General features: G+C 32.8%; 2 protein-coding genes and 1 pseudogene across 2 annotated transcripts; 2 read left to right on the top strand and 1 right to left on the bottom strand.

Annotated features, from left to right (window-relative positions):
• Window positions 1-6: 6 nt before the first annotated feature.
• On the top strand, window positions 7-9203 carry LOC141715193 (uncharacterized). The gene is made up of 5 exons (XM_074518670.1): window positions 7-80; window positions 1467-1530; window positions 8271-8495; window positions 8659-8736; window positions 8802-9203. Exons 1-5 carry the CDS (start codon window positions 7-9, stop codon window positions 9201-9203), a joined length of 843 nt encoding a protein of 280 aa, XP_074374771.1.
• A 1673-nt stretch (window positions 9204-10876) lies between these two features.
• LOC141713613 (UDP-glucuronic acid decarboxylase 1-like) lies at window positions 10877-14941 on the top strand (annotated as a pseudogene).
• Window positions 14942-15088: 147 nt separating this feature from the next.
• LOC141713612 (transmembrane 9 superfamily member 11-like) lies at window positions 15089-17542 on the bottom strand. Its single transcript, XM_074517111.1, has 2 exons — window positions 17385-17542; window positions 15089-17203 (listed from the first exon to the last, which is right to left on the bottom strand). The coding sequence occupies exon 2, from the start codon at window positions 17168-17170 to the stop codon at window positions 15197-15199; it is 1974 nt and encodes a 657-aa protein (XP_074373212.1). The 5' UTR covers window positions 17171-17203; window positions 17385-17542; the 3' UTR covers window positions 15089-15196.
• Between the last annotated feature and the right edge of the window lie 2112 nt (window positions 17543-19654).

The raw sequence follows: 19654 nt of genomic DNA on the forward strand, positions 1-19654 counted from the left end.
ACAAATATGGAGAGTGAGGAATGGAGAAACAGAAAATATATAGAGGGGACTGGGGGAAATGGACGGTGTTTGTGGGAAAAGTAGCTTTTTTTTGGAGTCTAATTAGTTGGCTGTCTTAGCAACGCGTTAAGTTGAACCTCTGTGAGTGTTTAGTAAAACCAACCTAATAGTATAAATCACAGTTGGAGATTGTGTTTCGCCAGCTGGAGTGTAAAGTGGAGTATTTATGAGCTACTCGTAAATTTTATTGTTTCGATGTGCATGCAGCATAACACTGATCACCAGTTACATGAATTCTTAAATTTAATTATAAAGATTTTAATATAAAATGACACTATAAGAGCAAGTCCAACACTCTCTTAATAGATTCTTTATAAATATTATAAAATATTAACTCTTAGTTATTTAACACATAATTTTAAATTTCAATTCCAACAATTTTCCTTATCTAATAATAATAAATTTAAATGAGATATGAAAGGAAGAGAGAGAAAAGAACTAAAAAAATGAAAGAGAAATCAATTTTTTATTGATAAAAATGATATAAGGGATGACTTGTGCTTTCTTAAAAATAAGGTATGAGAGAAGTGTCTTAGTGATATAAGGAACCACTAAGACACTGTTGGAGTGCAATTTTATATCATCTTCCTTATATTTGGACTTAAGAGCATGGTTAAGGGAGTTGTTGGACTTGCTCTAATAGTATCTTAATGTTTTCTTAAATCATTAAAACACGGAAAATTCATTTCTCCCTTTTCTTTTTACTTCTATATGCCACTTTTGTCAATATCTTTTTTAATTTATTAATATAATAATAATAAGGAAGGAGTATAAAAACCATTGTTGGAATTAAAATATAAAATCATATCCTAAATTATTAAAAGTCAATATTTTTATATCATTTTTAAATAAATTACTAGCATACTGTCGAAATTGCTCTCAATATTCAACCACGCCATATATATATACTCTCCCTCCTCTCCTACAGATCTATTTTCAGAATAAATGGTCTTTTTTTATATTATTTTCAAAATAAATTATTTTCAGAATAGATCCTTTCAATTTTCCAGAATAAATTTAGAGATAAATTATTTGTATACTCTCTATTTACAAGACTTAGCTCTTTTAAAATTTAGTTGGATTAAAAAATTAATTAACAATTTTTAATTTACATAAAAGCACGCATTATATATATACAAATATAAATTTATATGTTTAGTATATATTTACTAGTCATTTAAATAATATTTTTCCGTAAAACAGGAATAAGATCCATTTGTATAGATTCTTTTTTTAACCGGATTTTTGGATCAAGTTATTCGCATCTTAAATTCTCGACTAGTGCTGGAGAGGCTAACATCTCAATTAATTTTTTTTTCTATATGCAATCTATATTTTTTCTATTTTTTCACATGATGCACGTGTAAATAAAGTATGAATATATTGTTTTTTTACTATTTTTTCAGGTCAGGAGAATTTCAAGTACCTTTCACTCAGTTTCCGCCAATGCGCGATGGAGCGAATGCAAAAGTAACGTCATGCGTGATTACATTAGATTATGCTTTGCTTAAACTAGTGTTAAAGTTCAATTTTTTATTTTGCCGAGTCTCACAACTTGCCCATCCACTAATTTCCAAAAGATAGTCTCATTTTCTGGAGGCTTTTGTAGACACTACAAATGTGAAACAGAAACCTTTACTGTAAGATTATATAAAAATATAATTAGATTGATTTAATTTGATCGGTATAATAATTTCGGATTAAAATAAATTATAAGATTAAAACGTGCTAAAAAAATTAAAAGATAACTAGCTATTATTTAAAAATTTAAAATAAACAAATTTTGTATCTTAGTTTTTTTATCAGATTAAATTTGGAAAAATAAATTAATATTAAAAATATATTGTTTAGTGCACCGGTTTGAAGTTAATATAAATTAAATTAAATTAAAAAAAAATAAAAATAAATGAGATGCGAATGAAAATAGAGAGAAGGGTGATGGCCAAAAATACATTTTTTTTAGAAGTTGTAACAAGAATACCACTTTTTGGAGTTTATGACCAAAAATGGGTCTAATACGCATTTTAGAAATGAGTAAATCTATTACGCATCTGAAAAATGGGTATTACATAAAAAAAAGAAAAAAAAAAGAGAGCAGAACATGTGATACGCATGTCACACATGCGTATCACCAGAATCAAATGGGTGATACGTATTTTGTGAATCGTATCTCATTTTTATTTATTTTTTATTTTTTTTCAATTTTTTTTAATATGAATTACCAATTTTTAAAATGCGTATTAGTAATATCCAACTGAAAAATGCGTATTAGACGGGTATTTTTGGCCAAAATTTTAAAAAGAGGTATTTTTGTCACAAACCGTAAAAAAAGAGGTATTTTTGTCATTTTTTCTAGAGAGAACGCAGGATTGAATACAAGGATTTCCAACATTAGAGCATCTCCAGTGGTGTTGATTATAATTGGTCGGCTAAACTGGACCGGTTAGACAATATGTAAAATTTGTTGAATTTGTAAGACATTATACTTCGATGGTATTGGCTATATTGGTTAACTATATTTTAAAAATAGTATGTTATTAAAATTTATATTGTTATAAATAAAATATATTAATTAAATATGGTAATAAATGATTAGAATTTTTTTTTTACAAATAGTGGTTCAACAAATATAGCCAACATTAAGAGGTTGACTATATTTATAGACAAGAGTAATGTACCATTGGAGATAGATTTTTTTTATATAATATCTATATTTTTTATTTATAGTATGTATTAATAACTAAGGGTTGTAAATGGAGATGCTCTTATTCATTTCACACACAAGTTGTTACAAGTTACAGAAATATGGAATTGTCAAACATGCAGGGTAAAAATGAAACAGGCTTAAAGAAAGAACGAGCCTGGAAAATGCGTGTCCAAACATGCACAAATACTCCTCTTATGAATCCATTTCCAAATAAATTGTCTTTTTTAACATGTTTATTTCAATTTTTCGTAATAAATTTAGAGATAAAAATTACTTTTAAAATTTATTCTATATTCTCAATTTACAAGATTTAATTCTTTTAAAATTTAGTTGAATTGAAAATGTTAACTAACAATTTCTTAATAAGGGATGCAGCGAATATATTTGCTACTCTTACGTTTCGCATTATATAAATACAAACATAAATTTATCGCATCTTGAATTCGTGATGGAGAGGCCAACGCCCCAGTAGACCTTCGTGTTTATGTGCATGTTGGAGCAGTGACGGAACCAGGATAAAAAATTTACCAGTAATTCTTTATATATATAATTTATATTTTTTTCTATTGTTTCACAGGTGCTGATGTGTAAATAAAAAATATATTCTTTTTTACTATTTTTCGAGGTTTAAGGTGATTTCAAGTATACTCTCCCCCTCTGATTCCGCCAATGTGATGGAGCGAATGCAAAAGTAACGTCATGCGTGATTGCATTACATTTCTACTTAAACTAGTGTTAAAGATTGATTTTTTTTTTATATATATATAAATTTTGCCGGAGTCTCACAACTTGTCCATCCACTATTTTCCAAAAATAGTCTCGTTTTCTGGAGGCTTTTGTAGGACTATATATGTGAATCAGAAACCTTTACTATTCACGAAAACCTGGTTAAGAGTTTTAGTATACTTCATTTGTAGAAGAAGCATATTGTCAGTGTACCACTACTTTATCTTGTATCAAACATTTAAATAAATATCTGTCTATGTAACTAGTGTTGTATCATGTCTGCAATATCAAGACATATACTAATCATGGAAACGGAAGAACATGATTGTATAAGTCACTACAAAAAATAAGGTTAAATATAACTGTGTAAATATAACCGGACCCAAATTCAACTATATTTAGTTATAATTAAGGGCGCAGCTAAATATAACTGTGTGCAGTTGTATTAAATAACGGTTCTATTAAAGCGGTCGAATTTAGCAATAAATATGACCTCACAAATACAACTGCGATTAAATACAACCGGAATCCATTAAATATAGTCGTCGTCCCTAAATACAACCGGAATCCGTTGAATTTAGCCCCGTAAAAAAATGGAGGGAAACATCCCGCTAATTGGATTGAAACCAGTTCAATATTTGACCAAAAACAGTTGAAATTGTATATCTACCGAAAATAATAGAAATTAAATTTTCACCAAAAATGTTTGAATTTAATAAATACGCACATGCAGTTGAATTAAGTATTTTAGGTGGGATTTTAAATTTCCATGAAAAATTAATTTTTTTGTGCAGGATTTTTAAAATTCAAATGAAAATTTGAAATTTCAAACCAAAATTTGGCAAATTTAAATTCGACCGGGCATAGTTATATTTAAGCAGCTGTGTTTGACCGGTCATATTTAATCGATTTTATTTAACCGGTCATATTTAGTCTAAATACAACCGATCTGCTAAATATTACTCGAGTATTTTTGACCGATTCAAAAATCGGTTGTATTTAGTTAAATACGTCCGTTTTCACCTGTATTTAACTAAATACAACCGATTTTCCTCAGGTTATATTTACCCTTCTTTTTCGTGAATCTTATGCACAATGTAATATCAAACATATATAATAATTATATGAATATTTCATCAGTGTGCAATATTATTCATAAAAGAACATGCGACATGTTAGGTACTTAGGTTGTTCTAATAAATAAAAAAATGAAATGCTTAGTCGAACTAAATGCTCGAGCTCAAGACTATCAAATATTTTTCGAGCAGAATCTCCCTCAAGTTAAATGCTCGGTCGAACTTATAAGGTCGAGCCCCAACATTTTAAGAGAGGTCATTTCTTTATCCAAATTTCATTAGGTCATATAAAAAATTAAAATACACAGGAAATTGGGAAAAAATCATATGTGAACTACGTATAAGTCAAAAGAAAATCAAAACCGAGAATATTTAACGACACCACCAAAAACATGAGAACAGCATTTTTTTTATACTGCGTGGTGCGTGCCGTCTGATCAAGCGTAACTAAATTTGCTTTCGCCAGGTGACTCTAATTTACTCCCTACAAGCCATCTGCTCATCTGCATGTATCTATATACAACAAGTCTATTCAACGCCATAAGAATGCGACCTAAACTGGGGTTTATACTACAATCTTACATGGCTGTCCTTGACTTTAATCAAGTTTTGGACTCAAGTTGATTATAATATATGAATAAATGCTAGACTCTTGTCGTCCTAGTTCCTACCATCTTTTTTGTAAGGTCGCAGATAAAAACAACCCCATAGACTTTATATTTGATCCTGACAAGAGAATATGAAATGAGGGTTATCAATAGGCGTTTGTGTACTGCCAATCTACTCCTTGTTAAGAGATCTACAACTTTTAATGTGAACCTAGCTTCAAATGAATCTCGAATGTCGTCACCAATTCTTCTTTGGTTTTTATTTTTTAAAAATGTCAGTGTTGCAGAACGTGTTTTAAAAAGAAATTGAATTTAAACTGTGTTTGGTTCAAAACATCTAATTATCAGTATAGATATGAAAATTTGAAATAACAACTCACTTATGCCATTTAAAATCTATAATTTAAAATAAAGTATTTGAAAAGTAAAGCTCTGAATCGTATTATTTAAAATCTATAATTCAAAATTATGTTCTCAGATGTAATCTTATACTACTCGGAAGGGGCGGGAGGGGGCACCACTGCACTAGACCCCGAAAATATAGGTTCCCAAATTTTGAAAATCTTATATCTATATTTACAAAGAACAATATTAGATTAAAGGCTAAATGGACCTTCTTAGATGGCAGACAAAAGTGAGCTCATGAATGAAGTAGATCTCAAAAGTATTTTAGAGAATTTTGTTTAAAAAAATTCGAGAAAACTTCTCTTAGTTTATGAGCTTTTTTGACTGAATTGTCGAAATATATTTTTTGTTTACATGTTTGATAATTCATGTTATTTGTCAAAATGTATCTCATTCAAATTTCACTTAAAGTAAAAATTAGGAGTCCAAAGTTTATAATTTCGTACAAGGCCCCTGAATTTTTTGCATGTTCTCAAAATTGATTTTCTTAACGAGTGAGAGTATTAAATTATTTTTGTTTGTATCCATTTTTCTTATGGAAGTTCCTAACCATTTTCAAATGTCTAAGTGCATGTTTGGCATCAAGCATTTTCAACTTATTTGCCCAAAATCTCATTCTGTATCTTATGCAAGTGTTTGGTATATTTCATTTGTTATGAAAATTTTGCACTTATATGATCATAAATTGAAAGTAAAGAAGGGTTCACTTTCAACTTTCCATGTTACTATTAGTGTCATTTCCTCCCTTTATTTGTTCCTTTGTTTGTTTCTTCACCTGTACTAATTTAAATCTTTTTCTTTATTTTAACATTTACGATAGAGTACAAACTTCTTTTTATTTAAATTGAAATAAGCTTTGATATTATTCTAATTACTAGCCTATAAACCCAAAGATTAGATCACCTCACATTAAACCCAAAAATTAGATCACCCAACCCATAATATCCCGTAATGTCCAAAGAAGCTTCGTATTAGTTTCTAATCCTATAACTTAGTCATTAATTAATCAATAATAGATTCGGACTTAGAGTTGAAATATAACAAAAAGTTTTCAATAATAAAATGTGTGAGAAATCTATCTTTTCAGAAAAATAATAAGAGCAAACAGCTGTAGATCCGTTAAATGATTAAAATACGTAAATGCATGAACGAAAACGACAGCCGTCCAAACTCTCTAAACTCGAACTCGTGGTCGTGGGCGTGGGGGTGTTGAACATTAATAGCCCCCACGATTTCTTGTCACCTTTGTCATTCTTATAAGTTATATCCCCGAGGTTCAAATGTTTCCCTTGACCACATTCAATTTTAAGTTTTTTTTAAAAAAGAAATTTATGTGGTCGTGCATTGCATTCGATGGGTTTAAAGATTAAATTTTTCATTTTTGATAGAAATACAAAGATAAATTCGATCGGTTTGAATATTATTATGTCTCGGAACATCTTTTGCTCTGATTCTTCATCTTGTCTTTCGATACTATAATATTTGGATAGTTATTTTGAGTAAAAAATTGCATAAAGTTATCTAATCCAATAATTATACACATATTCTTATGATCAAGTCCTGGCGACAATCGTCAAAACTTAAATTTTATCATATCACCACATTTGTGATCAAGTTCAAGTAAAGCTCGCGAGAACTTGAATTTTATCGAATCATCAAAAACTGAACTCAAGATGTTTAGATATTAAAACTTGGGAATTTTCTATGGTGTGTCCAAGACTCCCATAAGGCACACAATAGTCACTAATTTCCATATAAATAAGCTCTTTTTATTGGTGGTTGAATAATAAATGTTAATGGTCTGCATTCACATCAATTCCACCAATAAAAACCAATAAAAATAGATCATTTTTATTGGAATTAGTGAGAAAGACCGTAAAACTTGATATGAACTAAGAGCATTTCCAAGTTGTTTACTATAAGACGTGGATCTAATGTATCATTAAATTTAGTAAAAAAGAAGAAGAAATTTCCGAGTTTCTCAAGGTTCATTAGATGCTTGGTCCCCAAGAACAAGGCCAGATGAAGTTAGTTGTGGGAGATGGATTGGGTGGGCCAAATGAGGTTAGCATTACTGCTGATTTGCTGATGAATATGGGGTCCAAGGTGCTGCATCTATTAGGTACGTAATATTCGAGGACAGGCTAGAAGAAGATGATACAGGAGTTGAAGCAGCTGGGCATGGTGAGAACTGAGATGTAAGAGGAAGTTATGGTCCTGTTGTAGTCCCAGTTATGGTTAGGGTATGGAGGGTATCTATAATATTGTGGCTGTTTTGTTCATGTTTTGTTTTGTTCAGATGGATGTTCTTTTTTTGTCTCGGTCAGTTGCTTAGATTTGTTCCCTGATTTTTTTTTATAAAGAGAATGCTGCATACCCAAAAAGTTTTGCAAAAATATTTTTAAAATAACACGTGTCATTATTTAATTCGTGCAATTCATATTAATATACGAGGGACCCATTTTATTTATGAGTGAACATCCAATAACATGTTAACAACTCATCATTTAAGTACGGTTTTGGGAACTGTTTTTGGGACTTTAGCATTTCTCTTAATAAAATGTTAACTGGAATACTCATCTTAAGAATAAATGATCGTAAGGCGCCGTTCGCAGAGTAGGAACAGGTAATCAAATCATTATCGATAAAGATCCTTGGCTTCCAGATAAAAATAATCCTTATGTGCAGACAGTTCATGATGCTATAAAGGGTCAACCAGTGTCTTCTTTAATGATTACAGATCAAAAGGAATGGGATGTTGAGTTGCTCAATGATATTTTTGAAGACAGAGATGTTAATCTAATTTTATCAATCCCTATAGGACGAGTTGAGTTTGATTCATGGTATTGGAATAAAGAGAAGTTAGGAACTTACACAGTGAAGAGTGCATATGCAGTGCTACAGGGTCTGGAGGTAAATCAAAACTTGAGTAATAATTCTGGTTTATGGCGTAGCATTTGGAACTTGAAAATTCCACAGAAAGTTAAAATTTTTATTTGGAGAGCTATATCAGATTGCCTGCCCACGAAAGAACAATTACAGTATAGAAGGGTGAATGTTAACTCTTTTTGCCCAGTGTGTAATGTCGAGCAAGAAACAGTTATGCACATTCTGGTATCATGCCCATTTGCAAGTGTATGCTGGGTTGCTTCAGGTAAGTTATCAGGAGCTTTCTCACACACTGTGTTTAGTCAGTGCATGTCTAATATAACCCAACAGTATAAAAGGGAGGAAGTCGAGAGGATAGTCATGATCATGTGGTCCTTGTGGAAAAATAGGAACAACATTGTATGGAATCAAAAGAGTATGGAAGCCTCAGAAGTGATATCATCAGCAAATATATGTCTTAATCAATGGAAGAACGCTCAAGATAAGTCATTTGACAATTTTCTGGGGTTCATGACCCAAGCGGATGGCAAAGAGCGTTGGGAACCACCACAGTTAGGAGAGGTTAAGATCAACACTGATGTTGATGCTGCTCTCTTTGAGGAGACTAATTCTTATAGTTTCTCGATGATTGTTCGTGATCATTTAGGAGATCTGATTGAGGCGTATTCAAAATGTAAGGAAGGAAGATTAGATCCTGTTATGGCAGAAGCTATAGGTGCCGAGATGCCTTGAGTTGGGTGAAGGAAAAAGAGTATTCCGAGGTGGTTATAGAAACAGATTATCTTGCATTGATACAAGCGGTCAGATGCTCTTCTACTAATTTGTCGTACCTGGGCAGAGTAGTAAGTAGAGCTGGCCAAACGAGCGGTTTGGCTCGGCCCGTTCGCAATTCGGCTCGTCAAAATTCGCCTAATTCGGCGCGTTAACGAACGGTTAATTATTCGGCACTAATCGTCAAGTTTAACGAACCGAATACGAACACTATTTTATAAAACCGGAACCGGCCCGGAATCGGACCGGCCCGAACCGGCTAATTCGTTGACGAACAGACAGAAAATTGAGGGGGTTATTCGCGGTTAACCGGCCCGCGAATAATTCGTAAATCGCGATTAAAGTTCACGCGCCAAGAACAAATTATTTCTTATATTGGAAGTCATACCAAGAACGGTTCCATGGGCGCCTCTGTAAGGTGGGTAAGGCTGTGGGGGATTGGCATAAGGATCAGGTGGGTATGTAGTGTAAGTAATTGATGATGAGATTAGTTGTGATGGTGGGTATTGATTGTTTTGGTTTCTTCTTCTGTTGGGGTTGTTATTGCTACTCCAAGATGTACCCATTTCAAAACTTGTTGTTTGTTGCTGAGAGAGAGAGAGAGGAAGAGAGAGACTGAGAGAGAGGCAGGGAGGGAGAGAGAGAAAGAGGCAGAGAGAGAGAGTTGGGGGTATAGTTTTTGGAGTTGAATTTGATGAAGGCGGTGAACCGCCTACCTATCAAATTATTCGTTTGTTCTAGTTTAATCGAGCGGTTAACCGCCTACCTATCAGTTTTCTTTATTCTAGTTTAATCAAATTATTCGTTTGTTAACCGCACAAACCGCCTATTCGCCAGAACCGTGTTATTCGCTTTATTCACGTGCCGTTCACGAGTCCTCCAACTCTGTAATCGGCCCGGCTCGGCCCGAACCGTATATCCTCGCGTGCCGTTCACGGTTTCAGATGTCAACTAACCGGCCCGTCCAAAAATCGGCCCGGCACGCTCGGCCCGTTCGTTTGGCCGGCTCTAGTAGTAAGTGAATGCAAGGATCTTCTCTCATTTCTAAAACAACGTAATGTAACGTTAAATTTTGTTAAGCGTTCTGCGAACAAGTTCGCTCACTTTATAGCGAGAAACTCGAGTTCAATAGCTGAGCGTATCTGGAATAGAGCTGATGTTCATCCAGAATTTCTTCATGTATTGTTAGAAGACTTGAAATTTTAATGCATTTTATTTCTGGCAAAAAAAAAGAATAAATGATCGTTATAACCTCGGATACCCATTTGGTAGTATCTCATTTTATATAAAATACTTATTTTGGACGGACGGGAATACCCATTTCTCAATAGCTATCCCAATTATAAAATTTAGCCGTTTTTTAAAAAAGTTGTGATTTTAGTTAATTTTCACAAAAAAGGTGTTATTTTTATTATTATTTCAAACTACATTTCCCCTCCGAGAGTTCTCATAGGTTCTGGTGTACTCCATACTCATTAGCCCAAACCATTAGAAGCCCAACACAACCAAACTCTCTAGCATTTGGCCCAACTGAAAAATGGGCTTTAAAAATCCTAAATAAAACTATTACAACCTTTTTTGAACTACAAAACTGTCCTTTTACCCGGTTGGTTAAAAATCAGTTAACTGTGTTTTTTTAAGACACACATGATCATCAAGTGAAAAAAACAGTGGAAACTATGTTGTTTCTACTAAACAACATCTGATCTTGTTGTCCAAAATCAAGAAACACAAGTTTCAAGAAATGCAGACAATGAAACAATTACACAAACAATCATCACCAGTGTCTCATTTAAGAGACATTGAAATGAACCAACATCATACATATTCTCCAAAAGCCCATAAACATTCCAGATCTCTCTTACAAAGATCCATTCATTACATCATTAAAGAACAAAGGCTGTTGTTTATTCTTGTTGGCATTCTCATTGCTTCTGCTTTCTTTATAATGCAGCCTACTCTGTCTCGTTTATCGCATTCTGATCCTCGCTTGTTATCTTCTGTTAGTGTGTTGGATCATGAGGGTGTGAGTAGTTATGGAGATACTGGCATGATGACAGCTGCTATACGAAGAGTTCCGGTGGGAATAAGGCGAAAGAGATTGCGCATTGTGGTTACTGGTGGTGCTGGATTTGTGGGGAGTCATTTGGTTGATAAGTTGATTGGTAGAGGTGATGAGGTGATTGTGATTGATAATTTTTTTACAGGAAGGAAAGAAAATGTTATGCATCATTTCGGGGATTCGAGGTTTGAGTTAATTAGGCATGATGTTGTTGAGCCTATTTTGTTGGAAGTTCTATCATTTAGCTTGTCCTGCTTCTCCTGTTCATTACAAGTATAATCCTGTCAAGACTATTATATCCTTTTTTTCTATGTATTTATGTTAGTTATTCATGGATTCTTCATTTGTTATTAGTCTGTTTTTAGCTGTTTTTGTTCCAGGATACAATAATTGAGTATGCTGGTTTGGATTTTATGTGTATTAGTATGAGTAGGGTGATTGAGCTGTATGTAATTTGATTGAATTGCTTGATATCCTTAACTGTGATTACAAGACAAATGTGATGGGTACTTTAAACATGTTGGGTCTTGCCAAGAGGATTGGGGCTAGGTTTTTGCTTACGAGTACTAGTGAAGTTTATGGTGACCCGCTTGAGCACCCACAAAAGGAGACTTATTGGGGAAATGTGAATCCGATAGGTGAATTATTGCAAATTTTATGTTGTCTAGATTGCTTGTTTCTGTTTGTTTCAAGATGCTCATATCATTAAAAGCTTAGGTGTGAGGAGTTGCTATGATGAAGGGAAGCGGACAGCGGAGACCTTGACTATGGATTATCATAGAGGGGCAGATGTTGAGGTAAAATATTAAACTTTGTTTCTGTGTAATCCCTTTTGTACTCTTTTATAATTAGTAAGTAAAAGTTCTGTACAGAAAAGCCTACTGGACTGTAAAGGATTAGTACCATACTACCATTTAATGGTGTTTTTACAGTCGATTATGTTTCTGCCCTCATTATCACAGGCAATAGTCTTCAGATACACATCAATTTGCCTTGTGTATCAGTGTATGCATACAGCTTGATCAAATATAGTGCTCATTATTGGATTGCAAATGCCATATTGTATTATGTCGTGGAGCACATATTAGAACTGCAGCAACTAAACTATGCTATCTACAATGTCCAAATTGATGCAGATGTGGTTCTGATCTAGGAAGTTTATTTATAAGAAATATCTCCACTTAAACGTTTCCAAGATTAGATGTTTGTTTGTTTTTATCCTAATTTTTCTAGATTTGATTATTAGATCTTGCCGTTCATGATGCATACAGTAGCTAAGAAAAATCTTTGATTCTTTATTAATAAAAACTTATTGCAGTTAAAGTTCTTCATGATGCATGTACTAACTAGCGGTATTACTTGTGGCGCAGATGCAGCCTCTGGGGGGGGGGGGGGTTGCTATAATAATTTTAATTTTTATAAATTAAAAATCTATCTTTTAAGTTCTAAGAGTAAATGGGGTATTTCTTTTCTAAATGTAGTTTAGTTTCAATAAGACTCAAGGTTGTGTATAATTAGCATATACCTTTACATTATTGGTATGGATAAATTTATCTTTAATTTTATACGTATTTCAAATTATTCAGGTTTTGGGACAAATTATGATTATGTTTAGTTATAATCTACAATCACATCGTCAATTGTATAAATTAGAGAACTTAGGGAATTCTTGGACGGTGTTCTATATATATGATGACATTGTGTCAGTAAAATACCTCAGATAGTTTTGTTATATTAGCAGTTCCAACCCGAGAAGAGAATTCAGTCTGCAACACCTCTACAATCTTAGATAAGACAACAGGACCTGTAAAATATCTATAACAATATTACTTGTAAAGGCTCTGCCAATGTTTATAAACAAAGGGTTGCTGTATGTTCCATCTCAGATTAATGAGCGACCACATCTTACCCTCTCAGCTGATTATTTTAGTGAAAGGCTTACTTAAAATGACATTGTTACAGGCAAAATTTTCAATTTGCCTGCTAGAATTACCTATTGTGTCGATTTTATTTCATGAGGGAAAGAATCATTGATTTTGGCAGGGAAAAGTTCCTCCTAATCCATTTTTGAAAGTTTGATTTACTATGACTTGTTACTGTATTTCCAAATATCAAGGTTGTAATATCGTACAGAAGCTTCATGATATAGTTATTACCTGAAGAAATAGTTATTTTAGCAGGTAAAGTGAATGTAGTCAATAGTTTGAGAATCCAAAGAGGAAATCAGAATGAAGGTGGACTATTTTGTGTAGCTAATTGGAGTGTTTCGGATTGACACAGTTCTGAGGTGGTATTTTTTGATAATTGATAATTTAGCCAAAAAATTTATTGACAAGTGCTGAAACTTTTAGTAACAATGGTTACTTGGTCTGGTTCCTTACATGAATATCACAGTTTTGAATTCAATATCTAATCTTAAAGGTAAAATAAGATATTGTCTTGATCTTTTGCCATATCGTATTGTAGAAAATTCAGTTCTTGCACTGTGTAGAAGCTGTCAGGTGTAAACCTTGCACATTGGTTGTGCTTTTTGCAGGTGCGTATTGCAAGGATATTCAATACATATGGTCCTCGCATGTGCCTAGATGATGGTCGTGTTGTCAGCAATTTTGTTGCACAGGTATTCTTTGTTTTTGTAATAATTTGATGCACCTGTCCACAAACTTATCAGCACATAAGAATTCTTCCGCTGTGCCTATCTTCTGCAGGCCATCCGCAAGCAACCGTTGACAGTGTATGGAGATGGAAAGCAAACCAGGAGCTTCCAATATGTAGCAGATTTGGTACATTTTACTCTTGAATTATTTTTAATGTTGCGAAAACCATCTTTAGTGGTAGCCTAGTGTAAATCTAGGCATATAAGTTCATATTTTGCCTAGAGCACTAGAAGAGACCAAACTGCGGATTCTGGTGTTAAAAGCTTCTATATTATGTGCAAAGCTTACACAGAACACAATTCTGAACTTATATATGTGAAAAATGGAAGTTGAAACTTTTTTGAAGAATGTTATGAAGAGTTATATTGACAGTTTAGGCACTCTTTGATTATTAAAAGAGTGATGTTGAAGTAGACTTGTTAAATTTTCCTATCAGGTAAATGGATTGATGGCTCTGATGGAAGGTGAACACATAGGGCCTTTTAACCTGGGCAATCCTGGCGAGTTCACCATGTTAGAGCTTGCTCAGGTTTGTGTTTATAACGATTTTTCTTTCTAATTCATATTTAGTTACTAAAGCCTTGTTTTTGTCGCTATACTGGAAGTTGCTTCTTTGTTGATTACAGGTTGTGAAAGAAACAATTGATCCCAGTGCAGTCATAGAATTTAGAGAGAACACTGCAGATGATCCTCACAAGCGAAAACCAGATATTAGCAAAGCGAAAGATCTTCTAAACTGGGAGCCGAAGGTCCCCTTATGGGAAGGTCTACCACTTATGGTCTCTGATTTCCAAAATCGCATCTTGAATGAAGAGGAAGGGAAAGGGCAGAAATGAAAATGACTTGAATCCGTCGTGTCGTGTACAGTGAATGCCAAATTTGTTTGTTGTTCTTGTTCAATTCTTAATATATACTGGTTGATTATGTAAGTAGAAAATGTCTATATTCATTTAAGGGGCACTAATAGCCCATTTTTCATACACTTTTTCCTTCAAAATACAAATCCAGAGTTTGTATTTTGAATTACATTAACAAGCCGTACAGAATAATAGTAATCACTTTCATTCTACCAAAGGGAGTGCAACTAACAAACTATAATCTCCTCTATAAAATTGCAAAAACAAACCTGCTCAAATAATAATATCTTGTTTCCTCTATATTTCTGAAATTAACAAGTTTAAGAAAGAGTACATATAACATAAACTCTCCAGGATGTGTCTATAAGATTAGGTTCTTCAATCCAGCTTCACAGACGAAAACAGATAATGGACAAACCAGAATGAAGAAAGAAACCCAACTGTGCCAGTTGCAAGCATGATTGCTAAAACCATGAAGAGAGAATATCCCAAGTAAAGAGTTGCCGAGACGGGTCCATTCAAACTCTTAAGGTCAAAAACAAGATAGTTGATGGAGTACAAGAAGATGTATATTGCAACAGAACCGGAAGCAAAGAAAGACTTCCACCACCATTTATAGTCCTCCACACAAAGGTGCATGTAGGTCAGAACCAGTGACACTTCGGCGCAAACCACCACAAGAAGGATCAGAACAACAAAAAGGAATCCAAAAACGTAATACACTCTGCCCATCCAAATACTGGACATGATGAAGAAAAGCTCAATGAAAAGTGTGCCAAATGGGAGGGTGCCAGCTCCAAGAACTAACAACCAGGATGGATAATTTTGAGCAGGAATTTCTCGGGGAATCTGGTTTGTACGAACTGGGTATTCAATATGAGGTGCCTTTGCTCCAAAATAACCACCAATTAAAGTAAGGGGAACAGAGATGCAAAACCAGAGCAAAATGAGAACTACGAAGAGAGAAAAGGGAATGGCTCCCGTGCTATGACTACCCCATAGTAGGAAATTCAGTGTGGTCAGAATAAAAAAGGCAATACCAGGGAAGAAGCATGCAACCCGCCAAGAAACAGAGACCCACCCTTTTTGATTTCCACAAAAGATTGTCCTCCACAGGCGGACAGCAACATAACCAGCTGCAATTCCAAGAAACATGTAGAAAAATAGCATGCCTGTGAGCAATGTTCCTCGAGAAGCTGGGGACATAAATCCAAGGGCTGCAAACAAAATTGTCACGACTGCCATTCCAAGAATCTGGACTCCATCCCCTACCATAACACACAACAACGTAGGATTGCTTGGAGCGCGGAAAACATCAGCCACAACAAGCTTCCATCCTGACAGCTCTTCATTCATTTGGGCTTGAGCCTCCTTGTCAAGCTCCTCATAACGTGTCAGATCCCTTCTGACAGTCCTTAAGAAAATCACAAGGACAATACCAGCCAAGAATGTGATCACCATAAGAGAGTTAAGAATGGAAAACCAGTGGACTTTTGCTCCTTCCATCTTTAAATAAGCATCCCATCTAGATGGCCACTTGATATCACTCTCGACAAACGAGACCTCATAGCTGAAGGCTACTGGCTCATTCTCATTAATAGCCATTGCCACAGTAGTAGGTTCACACTTAATTCCAGAAGGGTATTTACCATAAGTTTTCAACTTCTTCATCGACCCAGCATTATGCTTGAAACTGCACGGGACCACTTCGAATCTGACAACCATGTAACCTGGAATCCCTGGTCCAGAGTTTCCCACAGTAGGGATCATTTCAGCAGCATCACCAGTACCCATAACACCAGCAACATTGGTCTCCTCGTATTTATGCACAAGAACAGTAAACTTCAAATGATTAAAAACATAATATTTTTCTTGAACCTTGATCCCAACCGGATATCCAGTCCACCTCAAGTTAAAATTATCTTTCTTCATATACCGAATAGCAGGCAAGTTATCAAGAATCACAATAACTTGATACATTTCATCAATCCTCTTTTTCATGAGCTTAAACTCCTCACTCGACAAAGGCTTGGTCTGACATAAAAAAATCTCCGACTCATTCATATTCATCTTAAACCTATACGGAGAATTCTCAATCCTATCACCAACCAACAGCTCGCCTAAATTCTCCGCACTGTCCTTAACACCTTCCTCGGGCTTACAGAAAGGCAGACTATAATAACCAAATGGAATCTCAGTCTCGACTGAAGTAATCGAATTAACCTTAACCGATAACGGATCACCAACAACATACTTATGAGGGTAACTCCCCGGAAGATAAAAGCCATGACCCAATTGAGATACCAAACAGATAAACAATACCCAGATCTTAATTTCTTCATAAAATGCCATCTTGAACTAGTACTGATTAAATTCTTATCAGATCTGAAACACCCAGATTAAAAAATTAGGCAACAACTAGTTAGTCTAAATGTGAGCTATTAAAACAAAATTTAAATGAGTCATATATCAACTAGGACATGCTAAAACACAAGATACAAGATAATAAAACAGATTAAAAATAAACAAACGAGATAAATAAATTAAAGATTTAAAAAGATCGTACCTTAAAGAAGAGACTGAAACATATGAAAGTGAGCACTGCAGAGCTGAGACTGTGCAGAGACTTGCAGAGCATTAGTAGCAGCAAAATGTGTAGACTTTGACAGCTGATTCGATGCTTTGGAAAGTGATTGTTAATTTGCCAAACAGGGCCTACCGTTAATGCCGTTTTGAATGAATTTACGTTTTAAAAACACCATTAAAAACCCTATTACAACGGCCGCGCCCCGCTCACACTATTTTTTGTGCTTTACAATTTAATTACACAAGCTTTCCATAAAATTTAAAAAATAATATCGCATATCATTAGTTCATATTTAATATTTAACTAACTCTATATCCCGTGCAATACACATGCATGCTCTAAATTGGGTGAATCGATATTATTTTAGTTATACTTGTTGATAATATTTCATGTTGTCCCCCCTCCTAATGATGATGGATTTATTTGTATATATGAGTAGATTTTTATTGTGATGACATTAGTACAATAGTGTTTATCTAAAATTGACGTAGAGACTTGTAGTGGCATTTCTTATTTTTTACCGTTTAGGATGATCCATGGAAGTTTTTTAGAAATTTTAGTAATTTTACATAATATAGGTGTTTGTTTACATAAGATTTTGTTTTATAATTGTTATTTGAATTTTAGTTTTTTTCAATTTTAATTTCCGACCTCAGTAACTCTTTCTCCTCTCTAAAAAAAAATATTAATAAATTCACATCTCTCGGCATACTAGGCGCTTTCTGGTTGTATTTCATATGTAAACTTTACCAAGATTATTTAATTTAGTTAAATTATCTGTTCATGTCACAATGACGCAGTAAAATACCAATATAAACCAACATTATCATATATTTTATGAATTATGAAGACCATAAGTTAAATGTTTTTTTTACATAAATTCACACATACATATACATATATACATATGTGTATATATATTATATATACATATTGTGTGTGTATATATATATGTATGTGTGTGTGTGTGTATATATATATATATATATATATATATATATATATATATAAAAGCCCTTAATTTATTGATTTTTGTGTAAATACAAAAATATAATACTTAAAGTATGACATGGTTAGATATAAATATATAATCAGTTAGAGGTATAAATGATTGTGATGCACATAATCATATTTAATATATAAGTTTATCTAGTTCATTTGTTTGTAATATTTAATTCGCAAATGTTTATAGTAGATCTAAATATTAGTGTTAATGTGATAAATATGGTATATGCCAGTCAACTGTGTTATTAAAGGTCAGTGGTAGACTGTGATAATATCATTAAAATTAATGACGAACAATAATATTTTATAAAAATAAAATATATTATAATTTAAATGTACTACCACTTTTTATAAATAACATGATTTTGTACTCAAGTTTCTCATGTATTAATATTGTTTATTTTGTTATAATAATAATAATAATATTATACTTATTATTACTATAATATAAATAATAATAATTATTATTATTAGAATTTTTAATATATATGTTTTATAGACCTACTATTAAAATGAAATATTTTTTCTTTTTAATGAAATTTAAAATTATTACTATTAATATTAATATTTATTTTTACTTTATATTTAAAATTCACTTATTTATATTATTAATTTGATAATTAATAATGTATGTATTATCGTTTTTTTGAATTTAACTTACGTTAAAAATAAGGACAATTTTTGTAGACAAAAAAAATTGAATCATTAACTAAAAGGGAAATTTAAGGGAAATTTAAGAGAAATTTCATTTGAAGATTAGGTTTTTAATTTTTGGAGCAAATAAAAAGGATAAGACAAAACTACGCCATGCCAAATAGAAAAATAAACTGAGGGTAATATAATAATTTTATTGTCTTGCTCTGATAATTAAGAACCTACACTGAAAATATAACATCTCTAACTAAATTATTATATATATAAATATATACGTACATATGTTTGGATGTATGTATGTATGTATACATGCGTGCATGTATTTCTATAATAATTAGTTATAAATGAATATATATATATATATTAAGTATGCAATTATTAATCTATATTAGTAAGTCAATTATGGGATAACTTATGTATTATATGATGTATGCATGTATCTCTAAAATAATTAGTTATAAATAAATATATATATTAAGTACGAAACAACTAATCGATATTAATAAGTTAATGATGTGATAACTTATTTATTTTATGAATTTTTATACAATGGTTATTATTTAAATTTTTTATACTAATTTTTTTTAATA

This window comes from Apium graveolens, chromosome 3 (genome assembly GCF_009905375.1).
Source record: "Apium graveolens cultivar Ventura chromosome 3, ASM990537v1, whole genome shotgun sequence".
NCBI lineage: Eukaryota > Viridiplantae > Streptophyta > Magnoliopsida > Apiales > Apiaceae > Apium > Apium graveolens.

What these genes read in the sequence shown, in the direction of transcription:
- LOC141715193 (XM_074518670.1), top strand. Translation starts at nt 7, where the DNA reads ATGGAGAGTGAGGAATGGAGAAACAGAAAATATATAGAGGGGACTGGG. An exon ending in GGACGGTGTTTGTGGGAAAA is followed by an intron (nt 81 to 1,466) that starts GTAGCTTTTTTT and finishes CTATTTTTTCAG; the next exon opens with GTCAGGAGAATTTCAAGTAC. An exon ending in CAGTGCTACAGGGTCTGGAG is followed by an intron (nt 8,496 to 8,658) that starts GTAAATCAAAAC and finishes CTTTTTGCCCAG; the next exon opens with TGTGTAATGTCGAGCAAGAA.
- LOC141713612 (XM_074517111.1), bottom strand. Translation starts at nt 17,170, where the DNA reads ATGGCATTTTATGAAGAAATTAAGATCTGGGTATTGTTTATCTGTTTG.